Here is a 27897-nt window from a genome sequence, read left to right as displayed (position 1 = left end):
AGCAACTAATTCAAAAGTTAGTTTTTACATTCTGCTTCTGTACAGTTAACATCTTGTTCAAAATTCAGCTTGCAAATTGTAACAGAATAAATCTTGTCCAATCCGTTCCTCTGCACTGGAAGGCTAATTCAGCATACCTATGTATAAATAGTAGTAGTTTTGGTTCACTAACACAAAGCTGGAAAACAATTTTAGTGCAGTGACAAGCAAAGGCTGATAAATGTGTTCTAAGGATCAACACTGACGGTTTTGAGAGCTACCAAAATAGTTAGATGAATGCAGCTGGTTTTAAGATACTGATTCTAAACACTGCATTTTTGTCCTATGCACAAAATGTAATGTACAACAGACTGATGCTTTCTTCTTTCTGAAGGTATGAGGTGGCAAAGCGTGAGTGTGGTGGTGCAAATGCTCCAACTGAAGAGGCCAATAACTGATTGTCCAAGAAAAGAACCATTCACAAAAGTTTTATTAAAAAAAATCCCCTTTCACCTCAAACAAGTGAAGCTTAAATTCTGTACTACTAGGTTATGTTTAGAAAAATGAAAATAATACAGTAATTTTTGAAGGCTATACATTGTAAAATCCCATAAGTGCAAGCAAATATAGCAAGTATTTCAGATGTCATTTATTTGGTCCATCAGATGTACAGTATAGTAGTAGTATCTGAGTTTACAAAACATCAAATATAAATAACCTGAAACTGTAACAATACACAAAAATTTGCTTCTTACATTGACATACCAGGCAGTACGAGCTGAAAAACTTGAGTAAATTAACAGTTTTACAGTAATGTACATAGTTCCAGCTGAAGTTCAAAAACACTGTTAGAACATGGCACTAATCTCTTTTATTGATTTTGTTTTCTTCACTTGTTCAGGGTGTGAAAAATGTTTAGGACTAGGCTAAAACTGTTTTTCTTCAAGAAAAACAAACAAAGATAAAAAAATAAAAGTACTCAACATCTGGACATCAGATAATTACCCTTTACTAAATAATGGTAGGGTTTTTTTGTCCTATTGAATTATACCTAAACAGTATTTACACATAGTAACATGCTTTTTTTATGACTGTTTAAGCAAATAATTATCTGTAAGTATTTATAAACTATGTTTCTACTACATTTAATATATGGAATTCATATAGAAAAACTTCTGAAAGAGTCTATTGAGAACAGACCTTTATCATTAAAAGAAACAGATAAAAATTATTTAAGTCAGTGTTTTGGTATTCACTTGGAACAAAGGCCTGAAAATTAGTCTAGTTCTGTGCATCTTTCACATCCCAACATAATATGCTGTTACTGTATTACATTATCTGAATCATTTTGTCAAGGGGCATTTGCATGTTCAGTCTAATGCTATAATTTCATCTTGCTCTTCTATCTGCTCAGTACGCACTCTCTTTGTACTGACACACTCTTTATCTTCTAGTTTTCTCTTGCGGGTTTTGTTTTCCATATCATCATCAACATTGCCTGAAGTACCTTCATCTTCAGAATCAACAATCAATACATCATCTTGATCTGGAGCTGCAAAATATATGTTTTTAATTCAGATGGATACTGTAAGGACAGCCTACTCTCAACCCAAATTTCATACATAAAAATGTCCCTAATACAACAAATACAGCTTGGAGCATTCTTTATTATTCTTTCTTTGTCATTTAACTGCAAGAGTATTTTGAAAAGTGTAAAACAGAAGTAAGAGATATCTAACATATATGTCACGAGTATTCAGATTCTTACGCTACCCCTATAGAACACTATGATGTTTCCAGAACATGAGCCTTCAGTGCTGAAGCATCTGATACTGATTTAACTTAACCTACTTTTAGTATGTTCATATCCTCTACATTAGGAAGGCGATGGTACTTCTTCCTGAATAGGAAATATTATTCTCTTGACATGCTTTGCTTGTTGGTGAAAAAGAATTATTTTGGAAGCAGGTAATAAAGACATCTTTTTAAATTAACAAAATAAAACATGATCAAAGACATCCACAAAGTAATTTTTAATCTGCTAGGAGAAAGTGATAAATTTAGTTGATACTTTTTTGCCAAGCAATAGCATGACCATCAGATAGAATGGGTCTAACTTAATTTAAAACACTGTGCAAAATGATGCATTTAAGATGACACCCCACTAAACCCTTGCAAGTTAAATATAATATAATTTCAGGTTGTATGTACTGTAAACCTTTGTAACAATCTTAAATGTGCATTTTTTTAGCAATTGTAAATGTGAATTTTTCTATTTAATAATATATTTATACACTAAGGCAATTTAAATGCCTCTTATTTCCTGTTGGCAAAGTCATAAAACTGAAGACAACCATTTTAACTGGACTGCTCTACCGAAAGACTTTTTTTAATTTCATATTTATTACTGTTACTTACCTGTTGATGTTGAGGGCTGTGCTCCATCATCACTCCCATTGGTAATGTTCTTGGATGTTGGTTCTGATGGTTTAGGGCCAACCTTTTCAGGGGTATCACCAACAACTTCGAATTCTACATCTTTTTCTAGGTCTTCACTGTAGAAGAATACATATGCTTTTAAACAGCTAGGTGAAAATAAAAAAATCCTGTCTTTTTAACAAAGAATGTATGTCATTACAGTGTTAAGAGTACCCTGCAACTGTGACAAAACAAGAAAAACACATTAAAAAAGAGGAAAATCTGTTTAGTCCTTGTCTAGAATTTATGCTTTAGCTATTCATAAACACTGTTCCACCCACTGCCATGACTTAAAAGCATTACCTGAGCTTACCTTTCTTCCTCAATGTCACATTCGTGTTCTCACTCAAAGTGCAGTGTGTTAAATTACTGTACAAAAATGTATGTTACTTGTCCAGGGTTAAACACACACACCAATTATTTCAAAGTGACTTCTATTTGCGTTGCTGTATCTGAACACAGGTAGTCAAACACAGGATTTACTACCTCAGCAGCCTGGGTGGCTTTCTGCCTCTTAAAAGATTTTAATGGCAGTTTCTCATTTGCTGGCTGCCTCAAAAGTCAATTTGTTTTCTGCACTGTATTTTATGCTGTGCAATGACAAATTCTTCAAATAAACAATTTTCCAATTACTCTTGGAAAAAACCCCTGAACAACCAAGAAAACCAACACCCCACCCCCCAAAACAAAAAAATCCACAACAAAAACCCAAACACCCTGAGCTTTATGAAGTCATTAAAAAATAACAATTCCTCTTTTACCTCTTTATTTTCTGCCTATGACTTAATCTTTGAGCTTTATTCATTAACGTAAAATTCTGAGTTGGAAATTCCCTGTGGAACTGTTCTATATACAAAAATAATTATTTCAGAATCCTTACCTATGAAGCACATTGATTAACAGTGTATAGTCCTGGAGGAAATCATCTGCTTGTAGTCGAGTGCCGTTTCGAATTCCAAAGTCTGATAACTTCCTGTGGTTATTCGCTACAAAAAAGTGAAAACCTGAAGTATGTACAGTAGTAGTGTATACAGTTATTTATGTAAAGATCCATTACACTTAAGTATGATGAAATGAGTACTCCAGAACTTCTATGTAAAAAAGTAAGATTAACATTTATTAGCTATACTTAAAGCTAGCCATCATGAGCTAAAACTGCTTATGTTTGACATATTTACCCCTCATGCATCATGTTCAAGCACTTCACTATTACTACATTTAGAAACATTTTGGAGAGAGTATTTGTATGACAACAGCGCTTTCAAGCATCATTAAAATGACCTCAATCTAAGAACAAGAAAATGAAGCAGCCTTGTGCAGAGAGGAAAATGACTGGTGCGCTTTCATAGCTGAATACCTACTCTTGAAAGGAATCCTGACACTTCAGGTGAAAAGTACTTTAAACAGGAAAACTGAGCTGGACATGCAAGCTTGTAGATGATACCAGTAGCTTTTTTTGAGGCACTTAAATACTTGCAATCCAGCTCTCTTCAAATATTAGCCTATAGGATGAACCCTAGAACATTTGCTATACTTCTGTTCTGTGTATCTTGGTTTCTTCCTAGTTTGTATCTACTCTTACATAAAAAGCTTCAGTATGCATACCTTCTGTTTCTCCTTCTTCTGAAGAGATAAGAATAGTTCCTTTTCCATCATCTATTTGTACATCTGGTGCTACCATGGCAAATTTTTCTTTCACTATCTGAAAAGATGTAGATGATTATTTAATTAAGATTGGACTTAAAAACACTTACAAAAAAGAACCTTGAATTATGTTGATTTCTTATCCTGGTTCATTGTCGGACATCTGCTGAAAAACTATAATGCCTATATTTTTTTTTTTTTACCTTTTTTTTTTTTTAATTTCCATTAACTAAAGAATGAGATTTGTTGCTGTCTGAAATCTACAGGTTTAGATAGGCTGGAAAAAAATCTGGAATACTTCATAAAATGGCAGAAACACATCAACTGTGACTATACAGCTGTAGTGTGGCTACTGAACAACTGAAATACAAATTCAATTTTTGTTGTTAAATACAAACAGGCTTTTAAACCACCAAAAAATCATAAAATACAAAAATTTTTTCACAAGATACAAAAGTGCACATGGGCAAGAGGCAGACTGGCTAATCTAGGTCTTGTTGTTGCTCAGAGAAATGCAAAAGGTAAAGCAAATATAAATGTTGGTGTTCAGTCAGAATACACAGAGCAAAACCCTAACTTTAATAATTTGCAATATTAGAATAACACAAGTCGTAGCTAATACTCAAGATTTACCTTATCCTGGAGCGTTAACACAGTAACTTTGTGTACGTTGAGTTTCACAGTCACTTCTGGCTTACTTGCACATACGTAACAGTTAGGATTTGGAGGATCCAAAGCACAAGGAACCAATAGCTTCTTTCTGGGATTTGGCTGCTTGTTCAGAAAAATCTTGAGGACAGAAAAGAACAAAACAAGTTATTCTGTAAGTAACAGCAGTCATAAAACTTGTTTTCCTACAGATTTGTTCGTTTAGTTTCACAGGCTGTTCTGTTCCCTAATTCTTCTTGACATGCCTGCTGAACAGGAAAAAGTATGTATTACAGCCAGTCCACAGTAACACCTGTGCTGACTGACCAGCTGCTGCCAAATTATGATGAAACAACAATATTTCAAATGATGTCTGGCTCTCTGTCCTATTCAGCAACTGATTTTTATTAACCCAGAGGAATTTAATGTTCCTTAAGACTTCTACTTCTTTGTTTCATTATGATTGAAAGTTCCCAGCACATTCAGAATCTACAGAAGCAACAACTGAGAGACAGTAAAACTACAGAATAGTCAAAGCAGGTTAATTATGACTTCTAAACAAATAATAAATAACAAGAAAGTATCTTGTTCCCACTTACCGTTCTACACTGATCTATTTTTCCTGATAAAATCTTCAAACCCTCCAGCACTATGAGACCAGCTATTACTGCATTAGTAGTAGCTATAGCTGGGATAATATTTCCTGCCATTGCTGCAAAATAAGCAAGAGTATGCAAGATTTTTAACAGTAAATGAAAATGAAAAGTTTAAATTATTATTTAAATAAAACAGTGTTGTATTTTATCCTTACACTTGATATCAAATCTGCTCTTCATACTCATACTGAAAACATGCATCCTGAGGTTCGCAGCAGAAGTGACAAAATCCAGCGCAGAAGGATCATCCTTGACAAGACATTAATATATTAAGTATTTAAAAATCAAGTTAGTCACTGGAAAAAGCTTGCAACATGCATTTCCTAAAACCTTAAAAATAGGAAGTTTAAAAAAAAGTCTGTGCAGTATTCCATTCCAAAGACAATATACTTCCGCTTCAGATGCCATGTTTAGTCAGAGCAGTAATACTTGAAATACAAGTTTAACAATTGTACTTACTATTTCAGTGGTATATTAGTACCAACAAAATACCTTGCATGTTAAAAAAAAAAACCCAAATCCTAAATCTTGCAATGTTTTATGCTCAGTTTCAAAAATGGGTGTTTCAGAAAGAAGTAATTCTACTGTCTGTTGTAATATTATTATTTTGTCCCTCCTGTATTTATGGACTACTTTTTTTTCTTATGCTAAATGACAATGACTGCACGAGGATTACACTGTGGTGCTAAGAGAGAAAATTCTTCTTCAGTGAAACTCATATCACATACCTATCATCAGAGCTAATTAGAAGGTACAACTCAGTAGAACTCTAACTACAACTCACTGTTTATGAGCATGTTTTAGAGAAAGCTAAAAAGCAAAAAGTGAAGTTGCATTATTGAAATATTTTCAAAATCAAAATATGACAAGTACTTCCGACTTTGTGCTTTCTGAAGTTGGTGAATTATTTTACATCACAGTTAATCCTTATACTCAGCAAGTTACAAAATACAGTGTTTAAAGTTTGTATTTGTTTACATATGCAAAGCAGTTTCAGTGAGGTGCCAGACATTGCTCTAACTAGTACCAGAGTACTATTTTGGAATGAAACTGAGTATAATTAATATTTATACTACATATGTAGACTATAACTAGTTCTTATGTATTTGGCAGACTAACTTTATCCCATATAAGCTCTGCTCCATCACCCTTCTCGGCCAGGTGAAGTCTCAGTGTTTCAACACTCTTTGAAAATAAGTGTGCATAGCTCTTGACATCGAGAACCTGCTGATCCTTCAAGACTGCAGAAGACTCATTTTGTAGATCAGATGTGTTTTTCTCTTCGGGAAAAGGAAAAAAAAATTAAGATCAGGAAGACTTAAAAATCTCACAGAAGTTCTCTCAAAGAGCTAAGAATTTTCAAATTTCAGCAAAAGTATGTCTTTTCTAAATTGAAGAATATCCCTAAACTATAGCAGCCAAAACATTTTACAGGAAATCTGCATTTAAAACTGCAACTACATTTGTATCAATTGCCTACACATGAACAAATTACAGCAAATGTAAATTTTCAGCAAAATTCAGCTTTCAGAGATAAATATATCAGTGCTCCTAGAATAAGCTGATACGTAATTTTGTGAAATGTGAATTTTGTACAGCCAATACCAAGTATCTAAAATAACAACTGCAAAACAGCTTTAGAAAGAAAATGTTTTCTATATAGAGAAAATTTTTAGATCTTCAGGAATTGCAAAGAATTAAGATGTTTGCTTTTTAGTACTCAACTGTGGCAGTGAGAAAATTAAGTATCACAGAGATGCCTTAATAAACAGCAAGTATGGCTTACAAATAAACAGTGGGAGGAGGGATAATTACCTTGACTTTGTACCTCAGCCCAGTCCAGTGGCACTGGAGGTTTTCTTTTCCTCCACAGCTTATCCATTGTCAGCAGGTACCTAATGTCATCTTTGAAAAGCTAGGACACATTAAAACATTAAAATGAAAGGTAAAAAAGGGCATACTTTATTTTTATATCTGCCACAAAATTGAAAAATCAGCATGATATTTATGAGATCTTGCTTTTGTCCTTGACAGTATTTTCAACCACATAAATAAAAACAGATTTGAAAAATTTCATATTCCCCATCCTCTAAAACTCATTACATAAAGTAGATATAGCTCTGATTAATCTGAGAAGGAATAAAGTAAAAATCAAGAAACAATAATCCAAACATGCAGTGGGTGCATTTGCCGGCTGAAGCCAACACTACAGCTATTTGTAGCTCCCCAACATATTCTTACCTACATGCCAATGTGTTTCCAAAGTAAAGTTATTACTACCTATCAACATTACATTCTATACAAATTTCCTCTATTTATCCACTTTCAGCAACGATTTGGAAGGAAAACTCTTAAACCAGTTTGTATTTTCTCATGCCGGAGCCTGATTATACACAGATGACTGACAGATTTTAGCTCCTCAGATTGTTTGTGATTATACCCAGTGAAATTCCTACAGAATTCAGGTTTACCTTTTCGTATTAAAAGGAATGTGAATGAAGCGTTTCTGTACAGTACCGACAAGCTGCTGAAGCCATCTGTACAACAGATGGAATGTCATAAAACAAACAAGTGTAAAAGACCAATATTACAGCAAAATTGGTGGAAGTTGTAGCATAATTGCATAATAAATAGCTAGCATTAAGTGTCCAAACTGGGGTTTGACAACTTTACAGCACGTCATGCACTTCAAATAAAGAAATTTACAGGGGTAAAGAAGATACCTTAGTAAAAAGTTTAACTGGATCATATCCGGTTGATTTAGCCCACTCCTTAGTTGAAACACGTTTAATCTCACCATCTTCATTGGAAGCTCGTGCTCTGGCTTCTGCTTCTGCTGGCTCCCCTATTAATAAATATGAACCAGTATTTCAATTAAAACCAGGAAAGTTCCCATCCAAACATTTCCCCTGGAGTCAGTAACCAAAATTACGCAGACCATAAAATGGCTTTACTGTGCTGAAAAAAAACTGAATTAGACACAGTGCAACTACTCCTGTTTGCTTCTGCAACTGCAGCTCACTAATTTAACTTATTGTCACCTCTTCCCTTTACTGGCAGAAAGAGTGAACAATTGTTCCCTGATACTCTCCATATAATGTTATGATTTCAGGTATGTCCAATGATTCTCCTTTAGTAGTCTCCAGTCTTAGTTTGGTTAGAACTTCAACACAAAAACACCCATCTTATCTTAGCTCTGGTTATTTCTATACAAAAATATTACATGCACACAGATGCTATTCATTTTGTGTTTCTTTCGCAGTCACATCCAGCAATTGCTATCGTGATTCCTAATAAACAGCAGGTTGGTGTTTTCATAAAACTATCTATTAACATCTTGACTGAATAAGAAAAATCAGAGACTATCCTTTATATGTAAACTTGTGCATGTTTCCTCTTTTCACCAATGCATTACTTGCATCACGTTATATTTATCTGCACCAAATCTACCTAATGTCACATTGCCCAGTCATTGTGCAGCATTCCACTACTTTTTGCAGTCAGTTCTCATCTTTATTATCCTAAGTGACTTTCCTAATCCTGTATGCTGAACAACACTGGTCCCATCCCCAATCTGAGACTCTCCTCTAATCACCACTTATCTCTATCACTTAAGTAGTTTAGCCACTTTAGGATCTCCATCCTTTTTTATCCCCGTGGCTGCTGAGCTCCTTCAGGTTCCTCACAAAAAGCTTCTGAGTGCCCCCTGCAGATTCAGAAGAGTGTAAACCAGGTATGTTTGTCCACAGGCTTCCCGATTCCTTTAAAAGACCTGCAGAGCCATGCGAGGCATGAATTCCCTTTGCAAAGGTTGCACTGGCTCTCCCCTGATACACCATGTAGGTCCACTGATTCTAAATAGTACTACTGCTATGGACAGTTTGCCCACTACAGCTCAGCTACAGGCTGAGGACCTCCTATAATTGCCCTGATATCTTTGCTTAAGTAAGTGGCATTGTGCCTGCTACCTTCCAAGTATTCCAGAATCCACTGTTTTGAGTAACTCTATATACCACTGTCTTAAAGGCTCAGCTATTTCATTCTACACATCCTGTAGGAACAATCTGTCGGGTGATCATTATCTGATGTTCAGAGAATTCTCCCTAAGCTTCCTCTCCCAAATCCGTTCATCTATCAAAGGATCCAAAAGAAGAAATGATAATGCTTATGCACCTGCACAGTAACTACAGTTATTGTCTTTATAGAAGAATACTGAATAGCTACAAAAAACATCATTCAAAATGGGCATATTTCCTATACAGATTAACACAGAAGTGTTTCTGCCTAGAAGAGTTCACATACAATCCTGGTATTTCCTTGCAACCCCTCAGCTAGGAATTGAAAATATAGAGTGACTACAAACACCACTCAGTTCTCAGGTCAAAAGGCAAGCTAAGTAAACATTACTTAGCAACAACTAAAACCATTGGTGTTATCAGCGTTGTTCGCAGGCTTAAAGTCAAAAACACAGCACTGCACCAGCTACTAAGGTGAAAATGACTGCTACTGCTGAACCCAGGACAAGAGGGAATAGCAGTCTCCCAACAGATACAAGCCCATTCATCTAAACCATATCTTAACACTTGGGACGTGTTAACTGGAGCTTTATGATTAGCGTATTGATTGTGTTCCTCACAGCTGTTCTACACACACTGAGAAAATTTTGTGAATGCCAGTGACGCATCTTACACTGTATTAAAAAGCCTTCACGACAGCTGAAGTAATCATTTAATAACGTTTTAGGCTGCCCACAAGGGCCACACTTCTGACAGGTGAAACTATTAAGCTGTTGTTACTTTGCAATGCTATGCACTATGGATCAAGTTAACTAAAAAGATGGAAATTGTTTCAAATATAAGCGACAGTAGGAGGGAACCAGATTATGCACCATGTACATGAAGATCTGTTAGGGAAACTAGTGTCAACACATCCCAAACTCTTACTGCTCAAGGGCGCAATAAATGGAATCATCTTAAAAGAAAATGTAGCTGAACTCTTTAACTTTAAGAGACGTACAGAAGCAAGAACCGTTTGATAACAGGGTAAGCTACTGGCTTATTTCACACTCACAGGCAGCTTCAGGATCAGCTCTGTCAGGAGAGACTTCTTGATCAGCATCTTCTTCTCCAAACAACTGGCTATATAATAATTAAGAACAATAACACCACACTAGAATTTTATCATATCTTGTAAAAGACTGAAATATTTGCTAAAAGATATACATAACAACTTCATAATTCTTGCTATCAGAGCACCATTTCACACATTGCTTTTTAAATTGCTGGGATTCATCACGCATGGTTTTAACACTGGCAACACAAAACGTCCAATACAAAAACTAATTTAGCAAACCAGTTCTGTACTACTCACTCAACAGTTCACCTAGCACTGTACTTATACTGCAGTACTGAATGCATTGCCTATAACCCTCCAAGATCCCAGCAAACTTTACATCTGTTAATACATGCATTAAACTGAATAACGTGTTAACTTCACACACAGGCGAAGAACAAAGTAAACAATACTGTGCCAAACTGCCAGATTTTCTGTGGTATTAAAGCAAGGTCTAAGTACTAGCCAACCTTTCATCTTTATATTAAAATTAAAAAAGCCCCAAACTGCACCCTAAAATCCAGGCCAAAGAACTGGAGGTTTTCCCTATAATCCATATTCATTTGATCACAAAACAAACCAAAAAGAGCATGTTCACTTTATTTCTCTGTAGGTTCAGCAACCAGAAGAGTGAACCACAGTACCTGTTTTCTTTTTAAATAAATCACTTACTTGAACAAATACTTAGCCCACACAATGCAGTGGATAGGTTCTGATGGTGTATTTCGGATTGTGCAGCCTGGAAAGGTCTTCTGAGTTGGTTTGGGATGACATTCATAACATTCTGTCACTCCCTGTTGAAAAGCAGAATATTTACATGTCACACTGTGAAGGCTACTTGATAGCATATGCTATTACCAGCTGAACTGTAACTGTATCTCGAAACACCCAATGCCCTGTTGTTTAAAATAGCAAATGATTTAAACTTAAAGCGACAAGAGTAATAACATACAAACTAACCTTTTTAATAACTGTTACTTGTCCAAGGTAGCCTGCTGTTCCACTCTCTATAAGAGGAACATCAGCAGCCAGACACATCCTGTTCACATGATTACGGGCAGCTGCAAACCAAGAGATTTTAAAGAAAAACAGAAAAAAAAGTTTTACTTCTCCAAATTCAAACCAGCCTCCTATGCAAACATTTACCCTTAAGTGCCTTATTTCATCATAAAGCACTACTACACCTTTTTGACAGTTATTTTTCAATTAACACAAAATACATCAACAGTATTAAATATAGCAAACTCAACTGAATAGTTACACATGTACACACATCAGTTCCCATAAAGCAGTAGCAACAGCAGTTTACGTTTACTGTCTAAACACCTGTTAAAGCACTAACTACCCCTTCAAGTTTCTAGTAAAGCACACAAGTATTAGTGAAACTACAGAGAGGTTAAGAGGATACTTATTATTTAACTGACATTCCAGAAATACTAAAACACATTAAAGTTCTGTTTGTATGATTATTCATACGAACAACAGTTATTTTCATCTCCAATAAAAATAATAGTGAAACTTCACCTCTGTTATCCAGAGCATTCATAACCAACGTAAACTGGCGGAAGAACTCTACGTTATAGTCAGGGCTACAGAAAAGAAAAACAATATTCAGAATGGTATATCAAAGTTGTTGGTTATTATGACACAACAGAAACTATACACATGCAAAGGGCAGACTGATGTGATAAATTGCACATATCATGAGTTTACTGCTAGCCTTTAACTGTCTCATTTGCCTTCTGCCCATTTTAAAACTGGATGAAATAATGGATTTTATGCTACTGGAAGGAAGCTATTGCAATTAGTGCTAATTTGACCAATGAAACAGACAGTCAATGAAGAAACGATTATACTGTTCTGAGAGTAACATAAGTAAATTGGCTGAGCTGTGGTAACTGACCTTAAAAACCACCAGCTGAGGCTAAAATATGCACACTGTAATTACCATTTCATCAGACTGTTGATAAGTCATTACACTGTGATAGCTCAATTGGTTTTGATTGTACCTCCATACTTTTAGGATCCAAGAGACAGGATTTTAAAATCTTGATGCTTTAGTACCTTTACATTGCATTTTTCTGATTTAAAGAAGAATGTGATGAGAGAATAAAGAGGAAACAGGATTAATGGTTTTACAGTTTCAGAAGGATGCAATGAGTGAGCGTTTCAGTGGCTAATAACAACATCAGAGTTCAAACCTTAACATGTCAAAGTATCGATTTTTAAGAAACCAAACAAATACAAATTAAAACATAGGAAACAGCTAATGAAAATCTACATAGTCCTGTACTCTACTCACTGGTTATGGATCATAAAGACTAAATTTTAACAGTTTTGGACACACATAATAGTTACATAAGACAAAGGACTTCTTTTTTTTCATTGCAGACTCAACATTCACATTTATTTTAACCTAATAATGGCTCAAAACATCGCCTTACAGTGTGGAAATTTATATACTAAATGTTGCTAATAAAGTGAGAAATAGTTATAAGCAAATGACTACAGCGTAGTACCAGAACTACTCAAAACTCATTCAAAATCCACACTCCCACTCAGGTTTGTGGTAGTCTCACAGCTTTTTCTTCTTACTCTGGTAGCTGTGTAAAATATCTTAAAGCACCCCATCATAGCACTTAAATAGCACAGTACTTGTACACTAAAACATGTAATTAGAGCATAAAACCAAACCTACTTCATGATGCTATCATGGTAAGCTATAATATTAGCCTCTGGATAAAACTGTAACACGCTTTCCTTGGCAACCTAGAAATAAGCACAAACAAAAAAACACTTATTATTTCTTCCTTCCTTCTAAAGATAGACTTAACACCAGTTGAGTATCAAGTTGACTACCTTAAGAGATTTAAATACTTTTACAATGAAATCCTGTGGATAGTCAAGACCAAACAACCAACACTTCCCTTTCACAATCAAAACAAAACATGTTTCCAACACTCAGTATTATTTTGTGGACAGTAAAATGTGATCTTTGACTTTTTCCTCACCTGTGATTTTGATCTTCCAACGTGTTTCTTTTGAAACAAAAACTGCCTGTTGAGATTGCTGACATCAATAGTATCCAAATCAATCTATAAACACACAAGAGACAGCCATTTCACTTTTACAGAAACAAAAGGAACATAATCATTAACAGAGTTTGAAGCAAATGAGATTGACCAAAATACATAAACTTTACAAACTCCTTTTCAGACCTGCATTCGAGGGTTACATCTGCACTATAACAACTGTGGAGGCACGAGTGATCACCTAATCATCTTCATGAATCCAGTCATTTTAAATAATTACTAACAATGGAGCCATATGTCAAAAATTAAGGGTTACACACAATGAACTTTCTGAATAAAGAGTCCTTACTAAAACCACATGTGAATTTTGAGATAGGTATGCATAGTAGTTAGGACAATCAGTTACTGACCTTCTACTGTTTACTGCAGGATAAAGATGTTAGCGAGAATTCATAAGGAGCAGTGTACAGACTCAGAAGGGACAGTGCAGACATCAGTCTAGGAAAGTCCAGTAAGACTCAACCTGGGACTAACCACCCTTACCACTGGCTCTGTTCCACACTTCCCCAAGGTCAAAGAAAGGCTATTCAGCAAACTAATTAGTACTTCTACTTTACATCTGAACATGGCTTTCAGCAACTGAATCAGTTCACTGAGGGCTGCACTGTGTTCTAGTACATACACTGCAGAGCAAAAGGCTTTACTGGTTGTCATCAGGGCTGACTGCTTAAGCATGTATTAAAAAATTATTAAGTTTGTTTGCAAAAAAAATCCAAACCAAAATCCAATTATACAATCAAGATGTGTAAGAACATGTACCACAGAACACCTGCGAAGTGCAACCTCAAAGGATGCCATGACTGTAGACCCCCTAACGGCCATGATTCTACTTATTAATACATGCACATGAGCATCATAATTTCAAATGTGTTTACCTCCCACCACGAGAATTAAGATTTAATTACGAATTTGAGATTTATTCCTACCTTTGATGCCACTACTTTTGCTTTAATTAAACAGTTGCTCTGATCCACCATCCTTTAAGAAGTCCTCTCCCGTCCCTAACATTTTTAACTAGGATGGGAGACAATTTTTCGGAGCCTCAGAGCTATTTCTCCCCAACTCCCATACACAATGTTGACATAATCGACACAGTAATGCTTCCAGCTATATGGAGAGTACTATCAGACAGAGCGTGCAGCGTGGAGTTGAAACGTGATCTACGGAGGGTGTTGTCATACACTTCTAATTTTATTAAACAAACTTGAATAATGAAAAAGTATGCCATGCACTTCTCATTGAAGACCCTTTGCATGCGAGATTCATGCTCCAAAATTAAACTGCCTGTTTTCTGAAGAGAATATTTTTAAATCTAAGTTTTAATATACTAAGTACTGTAATAGTAAAGAATTTTATTTAAAAACTAAATATGTGCTTATAGAGCAAACAGAAAGTACACAATGCTTTAGGGAAGTATTGTATTATAAAGACTCTTTAATTTTTATAGGATCCTAGTAACTACCCATGGTCTTGCATCTTTAAATGAAAATGGTATTTGCGTGAAAACACATTTCTACCTCCTTTCCTTTCACTGCGACAAACTCAAAAAGCTTGCTTAGTCCAAAGCCAGAAAGCCCAAGAACCTCAAGTGAGAATGATCAAGTGCATCATTGCTAAAACTTCCACTACCCAGAAAGCATTCAGGAGTTTAACTGGAGATGATAACAAATGATGTAAGCCACACCTGAGAACAGCACTACCAAGACCAACAGAAGCAAAGAAAGTTTTTCTCTGAAGAGAATACTTGAGACCTTTAGGCCTCAAGAGAAGCTTCAATCTAGCTCAGAATAATCAGAATATAACAGTTCTCTTATTAAAACAGCTTTTACATTATTCCAATTTTTTTAAGTCAGAAGGAAAGGCCTCAGAGCTTCCTAAGAATATATATATTCATGTTCAGACCTGGATTTTGAGTAATTTGATTTTGTTCTTCATGAGGACAAAGGCACTGCCTTCCATAAAGTATACTTCATGAAATCACATATTTGCAAGTTGTCAGGTATTCAAAACTACTAGATTTTTTTAAATAGTATTAATATTTTTTTAATTCACAACTTATAAAATATAAAGCTTTTTCAGATGTCCATGCTTGTTAGTATTTAACAACCAATGAAAAGCCTCAACAATACCATAAATGTTGATAAAAACAATATATTCTCCCAATAGCACATTTCATCTCTGCATACCAATTCTCTTTTTGCTCTCACCTCGTCTTCTGCCCACCCACTCCATACGTTATTAAGACATTACTGTCTTGAATAGAACATTGCCAATGATATTTTTAAATTAAGACGGCCCTGATCCAACATGTATTTAAGTTAATGCAGTCCAACTTGCCTTGAAAAACAATACAAAAAAAATCAAACTATAGTAAGTGAAAAAATAAGCGTACTTCAATGAAATTTATACCTAACGACTAACTGGGAAATCAGTAGATATTGCACTCCTTCTATTAGAATGGACTGCACGAGTACACAAATGACATAGCAAGGTAGGAAAAAGTAAAGAGGGGGAAAAGACCTGTCCAGAAAACACAGGATTCCAATTTTTTGCACACGTTTATTTCACCAGTACAAAACTAAAATCAGATGGGCTGTCAGCGCAGACTGAAATCAAAAGGGACAACCTGGAGTTACACTTAAGCATAACCTACAAGTTCTAAAATATTGCAGTAGAAAGGCCTTAGTTTTCTGAACAAAGCAAATCAGTAGCTGCACACTTCTACAAGCAGACACAGTTTTAGACAAAAGCTGTTTCTGCGTGCTTTGCTCAACAAGTCTGACTGTAAAAACTTCTGACAACTTGTCATGCAAAACTCTCAGATGTGACTCCTGGCCAGGCACAAACATGAGCAAATGTATTCAAGGCAACAGCCCTGTGCTCCACCTGGCTTTGTACTCCCGTGAGTTCTTAAAACCATATACTTTTCATAAAACAAGACATTACTAATAAAGGTCTGGAAGATGGGTAATCAGACTTTTGCTAACAGTATTTCTCTCCCACCCTTTCTTCTCTACCACCTCTCAATTTTGCCCTTCCTATACACACTTAAGAGATCAGTATCAGGAAGCAAAACTGAAAGCACGGACCGCGGGAAGCTGTCGTGGCTCTCCTAAAACTGACAGCTTTACAGCTCGGTAAACGAAAACACAGTTCAACTCCCACGAATTTAGCTTTCCATCCCTGGGCCATTACTAACAGCGTCAGCGAAGGCGGCATTAGGATCTCTGAAGATCACTCGTGGGGCAGCTAACATGGCACACTGCCGTCTCCTGGGACATTTCATCTGCGGGCTCCCAGAGCGGCGCAACCGCTCCTCCGCAGAGCGGCGCCGGGACCCAGGACGGCGGCCGGGCCGCCGCGGGGAAGCAGCGCCCGCTCCACCGGGCAGCCCAGGCAGAGCTCGGGCCGACCGCTCTGAGGCGGGGACGCGGATGGCGCCCGCAGGCCGCGGCCCCTTTGTGGCGGGGCCTGTCCTCGCCTCGCCCGGCCGCTTTGGCGGGCCAGGAGCAGTTTGAAAGCACGCAGACAATGCGGCTGGCGGGAGCGGCCGCGCAGCCACAGCCGCCCCCCCCCGCCCCGGCCTCCGCCCCACTCCCCGAACCCCCGGCCTCGCCGCCGGGCCCTCACCCACCCCGGCCCCCGACCCGGCCCCGGCCCGCACCACGTCGATGTTGCTGAAGCCGGTGAGCACCAGGTCCTTGAGGAGCTCGCAGCCGATGCCGCCTGCTCCCACCACCAGGAGCCGCGCCTGGGCCACGGCCTCCGCCAGCTCGCTGCGCAAGGGGCCCGACACCGACATGGGCACCGGCACCGACATGACCGCGGGCTAACAACGGCGGCGCCGGGCAGCGGGGCAACGCGCGCGACTCTCCCCAGCCGGGCCGCACTCCGGACAGCGAGCCCGGGCGAGACCAGAGCGGCGGCCGCCAGCCTCGTCCGCAGCGCCCCCTGCCAGACAGGAGGGCCGCGGCTCTCTCCCGCGCACCGCCCCGGAAGGCTGCGGCGGGCCCGGAGCTCGGGCGGGGAGGAGTGTGCCGCCGGTTCGAGTCCTGCTCCCGCCGCTATCGCTCGGCCCTGCTTCGGCTGGAGACTGCCTGGCGTGGCCGACTTCCAGGGAAGCCAGGGATTGAACCGCGGGCACCCGGGCTACCGGCCGTGGCCGGGAAACAGAGCAGGAGGGCACCCTGGGGAGCGGGGCAGCACTCCGGGCCGAACGCGAGATGTGCGGCTGCCAGCCCAGCCTGACTGACTCGCCCCCTGTAACTCCACACGGTGAGCATCCTTCCTTCAAAGAGCAGTCTTCCAAAGACGTTCCAACATGTTAGCTCCCGCCCCTCCCCTTTTTAAACTCACACTTAAAGACACTCAAATCACTCCTCTGTTAAGTCAACACTGCAGTTCAGCCTACACTAACAGGGAACTCCACGGAAGGCGCAGACTGTTTTGAACTAAAGCAGTGTGATGAGCCCGCAAGGACCAGGCTGCGGTAACAAGGCAGGTGCTGCACCTACCCCACCACTGCACGCGAGAGAACAGAAGCTCCAACAAAAAACTCGACCTCTTTACCATCCAAAGCAACCTGTCAGAGCACATTTCACCATGCTAATGCAGCTTATCTCTCATCAGAAAAACATAGAGAACAGTTTCATGATAGAACACTGCAGTGATAACAGGGCTCCTGCCACCACCCACCGAGTTTACAATCTGCGATCAAAACAAAGCAGATCTGGTTTTTAAAATCAAGCTTACATTAAGTTCTTCACTGCTTACAGTTTCTAAAAACCGAATCGTGTTTGGCTGATAAATTAACAGGTTGCCTCATTACAGTTAGCTATACTTTCTACTTTACTGTCCTCCCCAAATATTAAGCATTAACTACACTCCGGAAACCATCTCTACAATTTCTATGTGTAACCAAAGTATGCAAGTTTCTTTCACCAGATTTTAAAGGCACGTTCAATCAGTTATTTGTGGAAATAAGCACAATGTCATCACATCGATTTCATTTTTCACCACATTTGAGGAAATTTCTCTTGCATAATTACACTCTTTCACCCGTAGTAAACAAAATCCCACAAAACCAAATCATCAGACTTTCCATTTAGGCAGGGAAATAGAATTTATTTAAATAATCCCTGATCTGGGTCTTCTTGTACAAATACAAATTCTTCAAGAGGGGTGTGGTTATCTGTTGGCCAACAGCTTCTCTCACACGTGTAAACAAGAGCAGTTCCAAATTCCACTGACAAACCTAAAAACAAAGCAACAAAGGCACATAATGTAAAGGTATGAAAAATGTGTCATGGTTTAAGCCCAGCCGGTAACTCAGAACCACGCAGCCGCTCGCTCACTCATATTTCTCATATTCAGTCTTCTAACAGTAAAGATTTTAAAGCAAGCACACCCAGAATTCTCAAAGACGTGAAGAGTCTGCAGTCTTACCTGACAATATTTATTTTTCGAGGCCTCACTTAAGAGGCAATAAAGACAAATCACTCCCCAGGTCAGGAGTTACCTACAATGCTGTTCACTTGTGAGCAAATGAAGTTGAAATCACAGAGTCTCCATAAACCAGAGTTGTATCTTTTGCTTAGTGAAATCAATAATGGAAAAACAGAGTGGATTCTATATATAAAGACGACCACAGTGAAGCACATCAGTGCAGATGGTTAGTGAGAAACAATCCAAATTGCAGTCATAAACTTTACCACGAAGGTGACTGTTTCTAGTATTCATTCATCTAAGTCAAAAGTCAGCACCTGAATCACTCTGTAGCATGCTGACCAGTGCTGGCATGAGCTGAAATTCAAATACTCTGTTGCTTCCACAGTTACTGCAGGCTGGAATACATTTGGTAAAGTTGTCTGGAGGACATGTGATGAATAAAGGCTGGCCACCCCAAGAGTATCTAAGAGAAGAAAGGAAAAAATTATATATTTTTTGTAATCTGAATTTCAGAAGAAAACTTACATTTCGGCAACAGCATTCAGCATTCTCCAAAAGCTCTGAACTTGCTTGTAGTAAAAAACACTATTATGAGCTAGAATTGTTGACTCAGCTTCAGATGAATGATTAAACAAAGGGTAAAGATGGGAAGGGGGAAATACTTTTAAAGTCAACACCTCGGAAGTCTCTAAGCAAGAGCTGGATTTAAAGACAACAAATGCTTTGAACTGACACCTTTAAAATGTGCTGTACCTGACTCAATTAAACAAACTACACTTTCCTGAAAAATGAAATCCTAACCAGTGGCAGTTATTCAGCACAGAATATGTCTCAAAACCACTCTAAGTTATGCCACAGAACTGATGTTCTATTTTAAGAGTTACCAGAGCTCCACAACTAACAGTCAACCAAGACTGAAGACAGTTTCCACTGAATGCCAAGCTGAGAATTCTGTGCTAAGCTGAAAGCTCAACAGAGATCAACCTCTAGGAGCAACAGGGGTCTAAAGGGAAAGGGAGGGATAGGTAAAGACTGTAACTAGTAACCGCCATAGGGATCACCGGAGATGATGTTTCAGAAGAATGAAAAACTCAAAGCACGTAATACTGCTAAGTGACAGATCCTGTGGAAAGAAAACCCACTTGTCTTAAAACGCCACTTGCATTCTGCATTAGTATATTTTCTTTACGATCTTTGATACATAAAGTTTCTAATGTTTCTTCTCTGCATAAACAGACCCTCAGACTTTACTTCTTCCTCAAGAAGGTACCAGTTAGTTGTACCTGGTTCTAGAAACTAGCTAAACAAAGGTCCTGTCACTGCACTGGCACAGCTTGACCAGATAGGCTGCACTGGACTATCGGGAACAAAGAAGTTAAAAAACTAACAGTTGGTATGACCCATGAAAACCATGTGTGTTATCTGTTACTATTAATAATTTATGATTTGAAGTCTTTGTTATACTTCCACTCAGAATTAACTCCTCTTTCAGGAAAGTAGCTGCTCTGCGTTTAAATCTGCTTTTATCCTAGGAAAAACAACAGATTTACAAGAACTGAAGACTGGAGCATCCTAAGGGGCAATCACAATAAGCTGCAGAAGAACTCAGGCTTTAAAACACGTGATCTCTTACTCCAGTAATATCTCTGGGACTGAAACAATTAGCAATTACAATAAGGTTACAAAATTTCAGAGGAGCAGATTGCCCTGGAAATCTCTCACAACAGCATACCACTGTGTATTATACTTCCACCTCAAAAATGCTTCTTGAAAACTGCTATGTGGGGATTTCAGGGAGTCTTCAAAGACAGCCTGGGTCTGTTCTCATCAGATTTCATGTTGAAGAAAGTCTCCCACAGCCAGATCTAGGGTCTCTGATCTTAATTTGCTTCTCATCTACTTATACTTTGCACAAAAAAGCTCAACCAGGGACTGAAGTCCGACCACACATAAATAGTAATAGCCCTTTGAATTTTTCTTATAAAGAAATAAAAAGATATATATATATATATAATTAAATAGTTTATTTTGAGGTACTAACAATCCATATCTATGATCTGCATCTCCCTGCTACAACCAGATGATCAGCATACCTTAGAATCTGTTCAGGACACAGAGATATTCTTTTCATAAATTTATGGAACCTGTGGTCCCTGCTTTTGACTTCACTCTTCTCATATTTTTCATTGCCACCTTCACCGGCAAGACTAGAACAGGAATAGAAACAAAATTTTCACTGAGGCTTTCAGTATAATATGCATGCTTTAATATAGCAATAGCTACTATACATTCACATTAAAATTGTACTAAGTGCACAGAAAAAAAATATCCATGTTAAATGAAGAGGCAACTCCTGTCAAAGGCTGCAAGTGAACATTTTGCTTCTAGTTCTTCTGCTTCTGGTGGCTTACAATTACTAACAGTGTTTCAAACTACCACATGAGACTGAGGTCTACCATGTACCTCCTTCCTACTTCAAAAAATCATTCTTTTAGTAACTTCTCACAAGTTTTTAAATTACAGTGTTGTCTTTTTAAATTTTGAATGAAATGCAATTAAAGTCCCATGGTTCGTTAAAGGTCAACAAAACTCAACAAGAATACCACCACTAAAAAGTGTTCCATGCAGATTCTGCAATTGGCAGTAGCCATAGTTACCAAAAAATTCATTGTTGTCCGCAAATTAGGAAAAGTCACACCATATGTTTATATAATCAAAAGCAAAACAGTAAAGATTCAAGTGCTTGCTGTGACCACCTAAGTTAAAACTAAAGTATTTTCAGTAACTACATTCAAAAACTGTCTTCAGACAACCTTTACAAAATCTTTGGGAGTCTTTCCATCATCCCAGTCTCTAGCCAAAATCCCATAATTCAAATCTTAAAAATGTGATTGGAATGTAAGAAAAGCCTTAGCCTTGAAAAGAAAAAAGTCAAATGTCACATTATAAACTCATGCCATTTAGTGTAAGACATTGTTCGAACCACACAAGTTTGGTTTCAGAGATTGACAGTCCATTGCTCTATCTGAAGCCCAAGGACATTCCAGTTGCTCAGTCACTCAGAAACAGATGCATCTCTGAACAACTTAAAATTGGACTCAGCAGGGTGTATTGTCATGTTCTTCCAGCAAAGTACTACACACCAATGGCTACAAACAGAAAGCACTCAGATTTAGTAAGAGTCGGGTTTCGACTACAATCATCAGACAGGAAATTATGGAATCCCTTCAGTTCAGCATGAAATCCAGACCTGTTCTCACCTTTCTGACATCAGCTGCTCCAAATCAACACCCTCTCTCTGCTGATACTCCTTCAATAGCCTATCTACATGACATGTATCAAGGAAACCAGTGTAGTCTTCCTCATCCACAACACTAATGTAAAAGGGCTGAAACACAGGAGCTGAACCAGATGTTTCCATTACCATTCCCTCACTGACTGGAGAATGTGTATTCAGGGAACCTGAATCCATAGCCTCAGATAAGCAAAGCTGTTGGAGCTGGGATGCACACTCCACCTCGCTGGACAAGGAGCTGCTCACTGCTTCATTTAAGCCAAGCAGCTGAAGGGAGGTACATGCAGGAGTTTCTGCTCCATCAGAGACTCCCCAGTCATCTGCTTCATCACACCAATCCTTTGCAGTGAAATGTGATTCTTGTTTCTGAGAAGAACAAAGTAAAAAAAAGATTTAAAGAAAAAGTAAAAAGAACATTGTCAAGATGAGCCACCCTAATGCACTTCAAATATAGCTTCATAAAACCTAAGAAAACCAAAACCTCAACCTAATGCTTTGTGTTATTTCACCTGTTCTCCTCACAGTGATACATAACAGTGTACCCACATTTACTTTTCCATGACTATTGCAGTCGTGGCAAAAACCCCCCTCACATTTATGAGTTATGGCAAAAAAATCTCCCAGGAGATAAATGGAGCAGGAATTCATCAGCTTTTTGCCTGTCCTTTGTACATCACATTGCCATACCCTGGCTGCTGCCAGGGCCACTGACAGCTACTTTGGGCACATTTAGCTGAAACACCGTTACTGCACCACAGGTAAGCTCAAAGGGCAGAATATGGAGGAAAATAATAAGAACAACAACAATATAAGTTAATTTACCACAGACCAAAATTTCACAGTACAAAACCAGCAGCTGAATAAACACTTTCTGCCTGTCATCACTACTTTGACAGCCATCCTCCTCTTTTAATCTTTTCAAGCCAACATGCAGCTGTTCTTCAAGAGCAAGAATACCAGAAGTGTATTAACAGTAATTGAGTCAGATTAATTAGAACTAATAATTTTTAGAAAATATATTGAAATTAGAAAATAAATAATTTTAAAGATCCAAACCTAACAGTATAGCCCAAACATTTAAAGTTGAAAAACTGTATTTAGGTAGCTCAATTAAAATATTAATTATTAATTTTGACCGTACAGTTGCGTTGCCATCTCCACTTTAAAACAAGTCTAACACAGATCACAAAGAAGAAGTTAACCTTCTAGTAAATACCCTGTAGTACTCATGGCGTCAAAATTCCACAACTTCTCCACACAGCCACATATGTGAATCAAACTGGAACATAGCACAGCTTCTTAAAAAAGGTTATCACAGACTGGTTTGGGTTGGAAGGACCCTGAAACTCATCCAGTACCACCCCCTGCCGCGGGAAGGGGCACCTTCCTGCCCTTCCTTACCACAGGTTGCTCCAAGCGCTGTCCAACCTGACCTTTAGCTCTGCCAGGGATGGAGCAGCCACAACTTCTCTGGGCACCCTGTGCCAGCGCCTCAGCACACCTCACAGTGAAGAACTTCTGCCTAATGTCTAATCTAAATGCAGCCTCTTTCAGCTTGAAGCCATCCCCCTCATCCTGTCACTATATACCCTAAGTATAGCTACTTAAACAACTATATATAACATGTTGTGGTCACTTAAACAGCTATCTGTAAGGTGCAAAACTCCTCCAACACTGCTGAAATTCTTATTTTCATACATCACACTGAAACAAAGGAGAGGATGGCCGCACAGAAAGAGCTGTGGTCAATGGCTCAATGTCCGGCTGGAGACCAGTAACCAGTGGTGTCCCTCAGGGATCAGTGTTGGGACCGGTCTTGTTCAACATCTTTGTCGCTGACATGGACAGTGGGATTGAGTGCGCCCTCAGCAAGTTTGCCGATGACACCAAGCTGTGTGGTCCGGTTGATATGCTGGAGGGAAGGGATGCCATCCAGAGGGACCTTGACACGCTTGTGAGGTGGGCTGATGCCAACCTTATGAAGTTCAATCATGACAACTGCAAGGTCCTACACCTGGGTCGGAGCAATCCCAGGCACAGCTACAGGTTGGGCAGAGAAGAGATTCAGAGCAGCCCTGCGGAGAAAGGCCTGGGGGTGCTGGTCGATGAGAAAATGAACATGAGCCGGCTTCAGTGTGCACTTGCAGCCCAGAAAGCCAACCGTATCCTGGGCTGCATCAAAAGGAGCGTGACCAGCAGGTGGAAGGAGGTGATCCTGCCCCTCTACTCCGCTCTCGTGAGACCTCACTTGGAGCATTGTGTGCAGTTCTGATGTCCTCAACATGAAAAGAACATGGAACTGTTGGAACAAGTCCAGAGGAGGCCACGAGGATGATCAGGGGACTGGAGCACCTCCCGTATGAAGACAGGCTGAGAAAGTTGGGCATGTTCAGCGTGGAGAGCGGAAAGATGTGTGGAGACCTCATCCAGCATTTGAAGGGGGCCTATAGGGATGCTGGGGAGGGACTCTTCGTCAGGGACTGTAGTGACAGGACAAGGGGTAATGGGTTCAAACTTAAACAGGGGAAGTTTAGATTGGATATAAGGAGGAAGTTCTTTACTGTGAGGGTGGTGAGGCACTGGAATGGGTTGCCCAGGGAGACTGTGAGTGCTGCAACCCTGGTGGTGTTCAAAGCCAGGTTGGACAGAGCCTTGGGTGGGATGGTTTAGTGTGAGGTGTCCCTGCCCATGGCAGGGGGGTTGGAACTTGATGATCTTAAGGTCCTTTCCAACCCTAACTATTCTATGATTCTATGACAGAACCCAACACGGCAGGTTGTCAGCTATACCTGTTTTACACTGTAATCTTGCATTTCCTTTTCTTGTGTCTGCAAGTACTGGGAGCGCAGTACCTTCCAGCTTTAACAGGCCGTGTAAAGGAAGAAGAAAACCAATGAAAATCACGTCAGGCACAAACCGCTCGAGCGGGTAGCACTTATCAGTGCCGGGGGGGCTGCGCACGTGTCCAAGGAAGCCGCCGCGAGCCCGTCCTCACCTGCGCGCGTCTCCCGCGCAGCCGATCCCGGCGCAGGCAAACACGTTGGCGAGGCGGTGGCAGGGAGACCCCTCCAGCGGGCAGTACACCTGCACCAGCTGAGACAGCAGCCGTCCGCACACCCCGCACCGCGGCGCGGCCGCTCGCACGGACGGCACCCAGTCCTGGAAGACGAACGGCGACGAGGGTTCCCTGTGGGCCCTCCGAGGAGCGCCGTGCCGCGAACCCCACCCCACCGCCGCCCGCCCCGCGCGGCCCCAGCCCTACCGCGGAGCCGCCCAGCTTGCTGGTAGCCCAGGCAGGGTCCTGCCCGCTCCCTCGGCACGGCCCCCCCATGGCGGCGTCCCGCAGGCCCAGCAGCACGACCGACCCCGCCGCCATCCCAGCACCGCCCGCCCCGCTACGGCGGCCACCAGCGGACAAACGCGGCCGGACGCGACGCCCCACGACGCATGCTCGTGGTGCGGGCGCTAAGAGCAGAGGCCGCGCGGTGGCGGTGTGGTGTTGAGGCGGCGTCCGGGAAGTTACCGCGTCCCGGCGCTCTCCTGCCCGACCCGAGTGCCCGGCCGGCGGCAATCGCAGCGGAAGGACGAGGTGAACGCTGCTGCACCCCGCGTCTGGGGCTTCCCGGTGCTGGAAACGATGTAGAAGAATCGCTGTTACAGGAGCTGTGCTTCAATGCATGTCGCAGAACTGGTTCCACCTAAACAAAGCAATGAAGGAGCATGAGTCCAGCGCTTTTGCAGTGTGCTGAAATGTCTCATTTTACTAGAAATGCTTTTATCTTAACACTGCTTAAATAGAAATGAGTAAAAAAAAATATTCCCTATCCCTGGCGGTGTTCAAGGCCAGGTTAGACAGGGCTTGGAGCAACCTGCTCTAGTGGAAGGTGTCCCTGCCCATGGGAGGGGTTTGGAACTGGATGAGGTTTTGGGTCCCTTCCAACCCAAACCAGTCTGGGATTCTGTGATGGTTCTATGATTTAGCAAATCACAGATACCTGCTAAGATACCCGCCAAGAAGGACTTCCCAAGCACAAAGACAATGTCACCTGCGTGATCTGCGTTTACAGAATTGGGTTTTGAACATTTAGTTGAACTTGGTGTCATGGTTTGAGCCCAGCCGGTTACCCAGAACCACACAGCCGCTCGCTCACTCCCCCTCCTTCCTCCTCCCGCTCCCAGAGGAATGGGGAGGAGAATTGAAAGAATGTAACTCCCAAGGGTTGAGGTAAGAACAGACCAGTAACTGAGGTATAACACAAACCACTGCTGCTACCACCAGTAATGATAATGGTAAGGGAAATAACAAGGGAAGAGAATACAACTGCTCACCACCTGCCGACTGATACCCAGCCCGATCGAGCAGTGGTCTAGCGCTTCCGGGTAACTGCCCCCAGTTTCTATACTGGGCATGACGTGCTGTGGTATGGAATACCCCTTTGGTTAGTTTGGGCCAGGTGTCCTGTCTCTGCTTCCTCCCAGCTTCCCCTTCTCCCTGGCAGAGCATGAGACTTGGAAAGTCCTTGGTCAGAGTAAACATTACTGAGCAGCAACTAAAAACATCGGTGTTATCAGTGCTGCTCCCAGGCCGAAAGTCAAAACCATAGCACTGCACCAGCTACTAAGGAGAAAAAATAACTGCTACTGCTGAACCCAGGACACTTGGTTGATGCTGAAATTCCTGAAAGTATACTACAGTAATAGACAAGTGAAAGACATAATTGAAACTCATTGCTGGTGGTTCAGTGTTACGTGTTACAGCTTCACTTGGAAGCAAGAGGTTTGGAGGAGCTTGAAGGGGAAGAGTCTCCTGGGCTTTGGGAACCAGCCTCCAGGACCCCAAACTGATGGACCCTGTGTAGAGCTTGAATGACAGCCCTAATGTCCCTCTACACTTGGCACTTAGTTCAAGGACATTGCAGTGCATGGGGGAATCCTGCCACAGTGTCTGTATCCAAGAAAATGAAGGGGGGAGGGAGGAGGAGGGAGAGGTAACAGGGACTAGTGGAGGCCTGAAGTATCTACTCTCACTAAATAAGTCAGTTAGGACATTAAAGTTGACTCTCACTGTGAAGGACTCTGTGCTCTATTTCAGCACCTGCAGGGTGAAAGAATGTTTTCTGTTAGCTCCCATGATCTTGAATAGTTAATAAATCAATATGCAAATAAAAGGCATTGTATGTATCTTACAGTTGGAAGTATAAATCCAAATCTGTGCTTTGTTAGTCCTGTTATGTCTAATTACAGACTGCATTGATCCTTTATTCAGCCAGCAGCAGCAATGGGTTTTTAGGGAGAAATACGCTGTTCACAACTGCATCAATAACAAGAGGATGCTGGAGAGAAAAATACCTCTTTGTTACTTATCTGTCAGTTTTGCTTGAAAAGATAATTTAGCTTTCTTAGTATTTACCTAAAGAAATCACTCAAGTGACCTATTTTTAGCTATAATATATAATGCCAAAAGTAATTAATTTTCAGGCATTGTTCTGAGTTTCTCTTATGCAATTTTAATAGCAGTTAAGAATTTAATAGCACTCAAGACAGA

At 40.2% G+C, this 27897-nt stretch overlaps 2 protein-coding genes across 2 annotated transcripts; both read right to left on the bottom strand.

Annotated features, from left to right (window-relative positions):
• Positions 1–434: 434 nt before the first annotated feature.
• On the bottom strand, positions 435–17527 carry UBA2 (ubiquitin like modifier activating enzyme 2). The gene is made up of 17 exons (XM_065662197.1): positions 17274–17527; positions 13529–13612; positions 13216–13286; positions 12042–12106; positions 11478–11578; positions 11190–11311; positions 10476–10543; positions 8129–8250; positions 7221–7320; positions 6525–6685; positions 5561–5654; positions 5349–5461; positions 4735–4890; positions 4063–4159; positions 3338–3443; positions 2398–2534; positions 435–1531 (listed from the first exon to the last, which is right to left on the bottom strand). Exons 1-17 carry the CDS (start codon positions 17427–17429, stop codon positions 1350–1352), a joined length of 1935 nt encoding a protein of 644 aa, XP_065518269.1. The 5' UTR covers positions 17430–17527; the 3' UTR covers positions 435–1349.
• Positions 17528–18712: 1185 nt separating this feature from the next.
• Positions 18713–25740, bottom strand: PDCD2L (programmed cell death 2 like). The gene is made up of 7 exons (XM_065661631.1): positions 25615–25740; positions 25348–25511; positions 25142–25211; positions 22318–22718; positions 21151–21264; positions 19372–19520; positions 18713–18863 (listed from the first exon to the last, which is right to left on the bottom strand). The coding sequence occupies exons 1-7, from the start codon at positions 25726–25728 to the stop codon at positions 18733–18735; spliced, it is 1143 nt and encodes a 380-aa protein (XP_065517703.1). The 5' UTR covers positions 25729–25740; the 3' UTR covers positions 18713–18732.
• Positions 25741–27897: the final 2157 nt, after the last annotated feature.

This window comes from Lathamus discolor, chromosome Z (assembly GCF_037157495.1).
Source record: "Lathamus discolor isolate bLatDis1 chromosome Z, bLatDis1.hap1, whole genome shotgun sequence".
Classification (NCBI taxonomy): Eukaryota; Metazoa; Chordata; class Aves; order Psittaciformes; family Psittacidae; genus Lathamus; species Lathamus discolor.
This window is presented reverse-complemented; position numbering and strand designations above follow the sequence as displayed.

What these genes read in the sequence shown, in the direction of transcription:
- UBA2 (XM_065662197.1), bottom strand. Translation starts at nt 17,429, where the DNA reads ATGTCGGTGCCGGTGCCCATGTCGGTGTCGGGCCCCTTGCGCAGCGAG. An exon ending in TTGGAAGATCAAAATCACAG is followed by an intron (nt 13,287 to 13,528) that starts GTGAGGAAAAAG and finishes GCTTATTTCTAG; the next exon opens with GTTGCCAAGGAAAGCGTGTT. An exon ending in TGTTAACGCTCCAGGATAAG is followed by an intron (nt 4,160 to 4,734) that starts GTAAATCTTGAG and finishes ACATCTTTTCAG; the next exon opens with ATAGTGAAAGAAAAATTTGC.
- PDCD2L (XM_065661631.1), bottom strand. Translation starts at nt 25,728, where the DNA reads ATGGCGGCGGGGTCGGTCGTGCTGCTGGGCCTGCGGGACGCCGCCATG. An exon ending in TGTCCTGAACAGATTCTAAG is followed by an intron (nt 19,521 to 21,150) that starts GTATGCTGATCA and finishes TTCTTCTCTTAG; the next exon opens with ATACTCTTGGGGTGGCCAGC. An exon ending in CATGCTACAGAGTGATTCAG is followed by an intron (nt 18,864 to 19,371) that starts GTGCTGACTTTT and finishes CTTTGTTTTTAG; the next exon opens with GTTTGTCAGTGGAATTTGGA.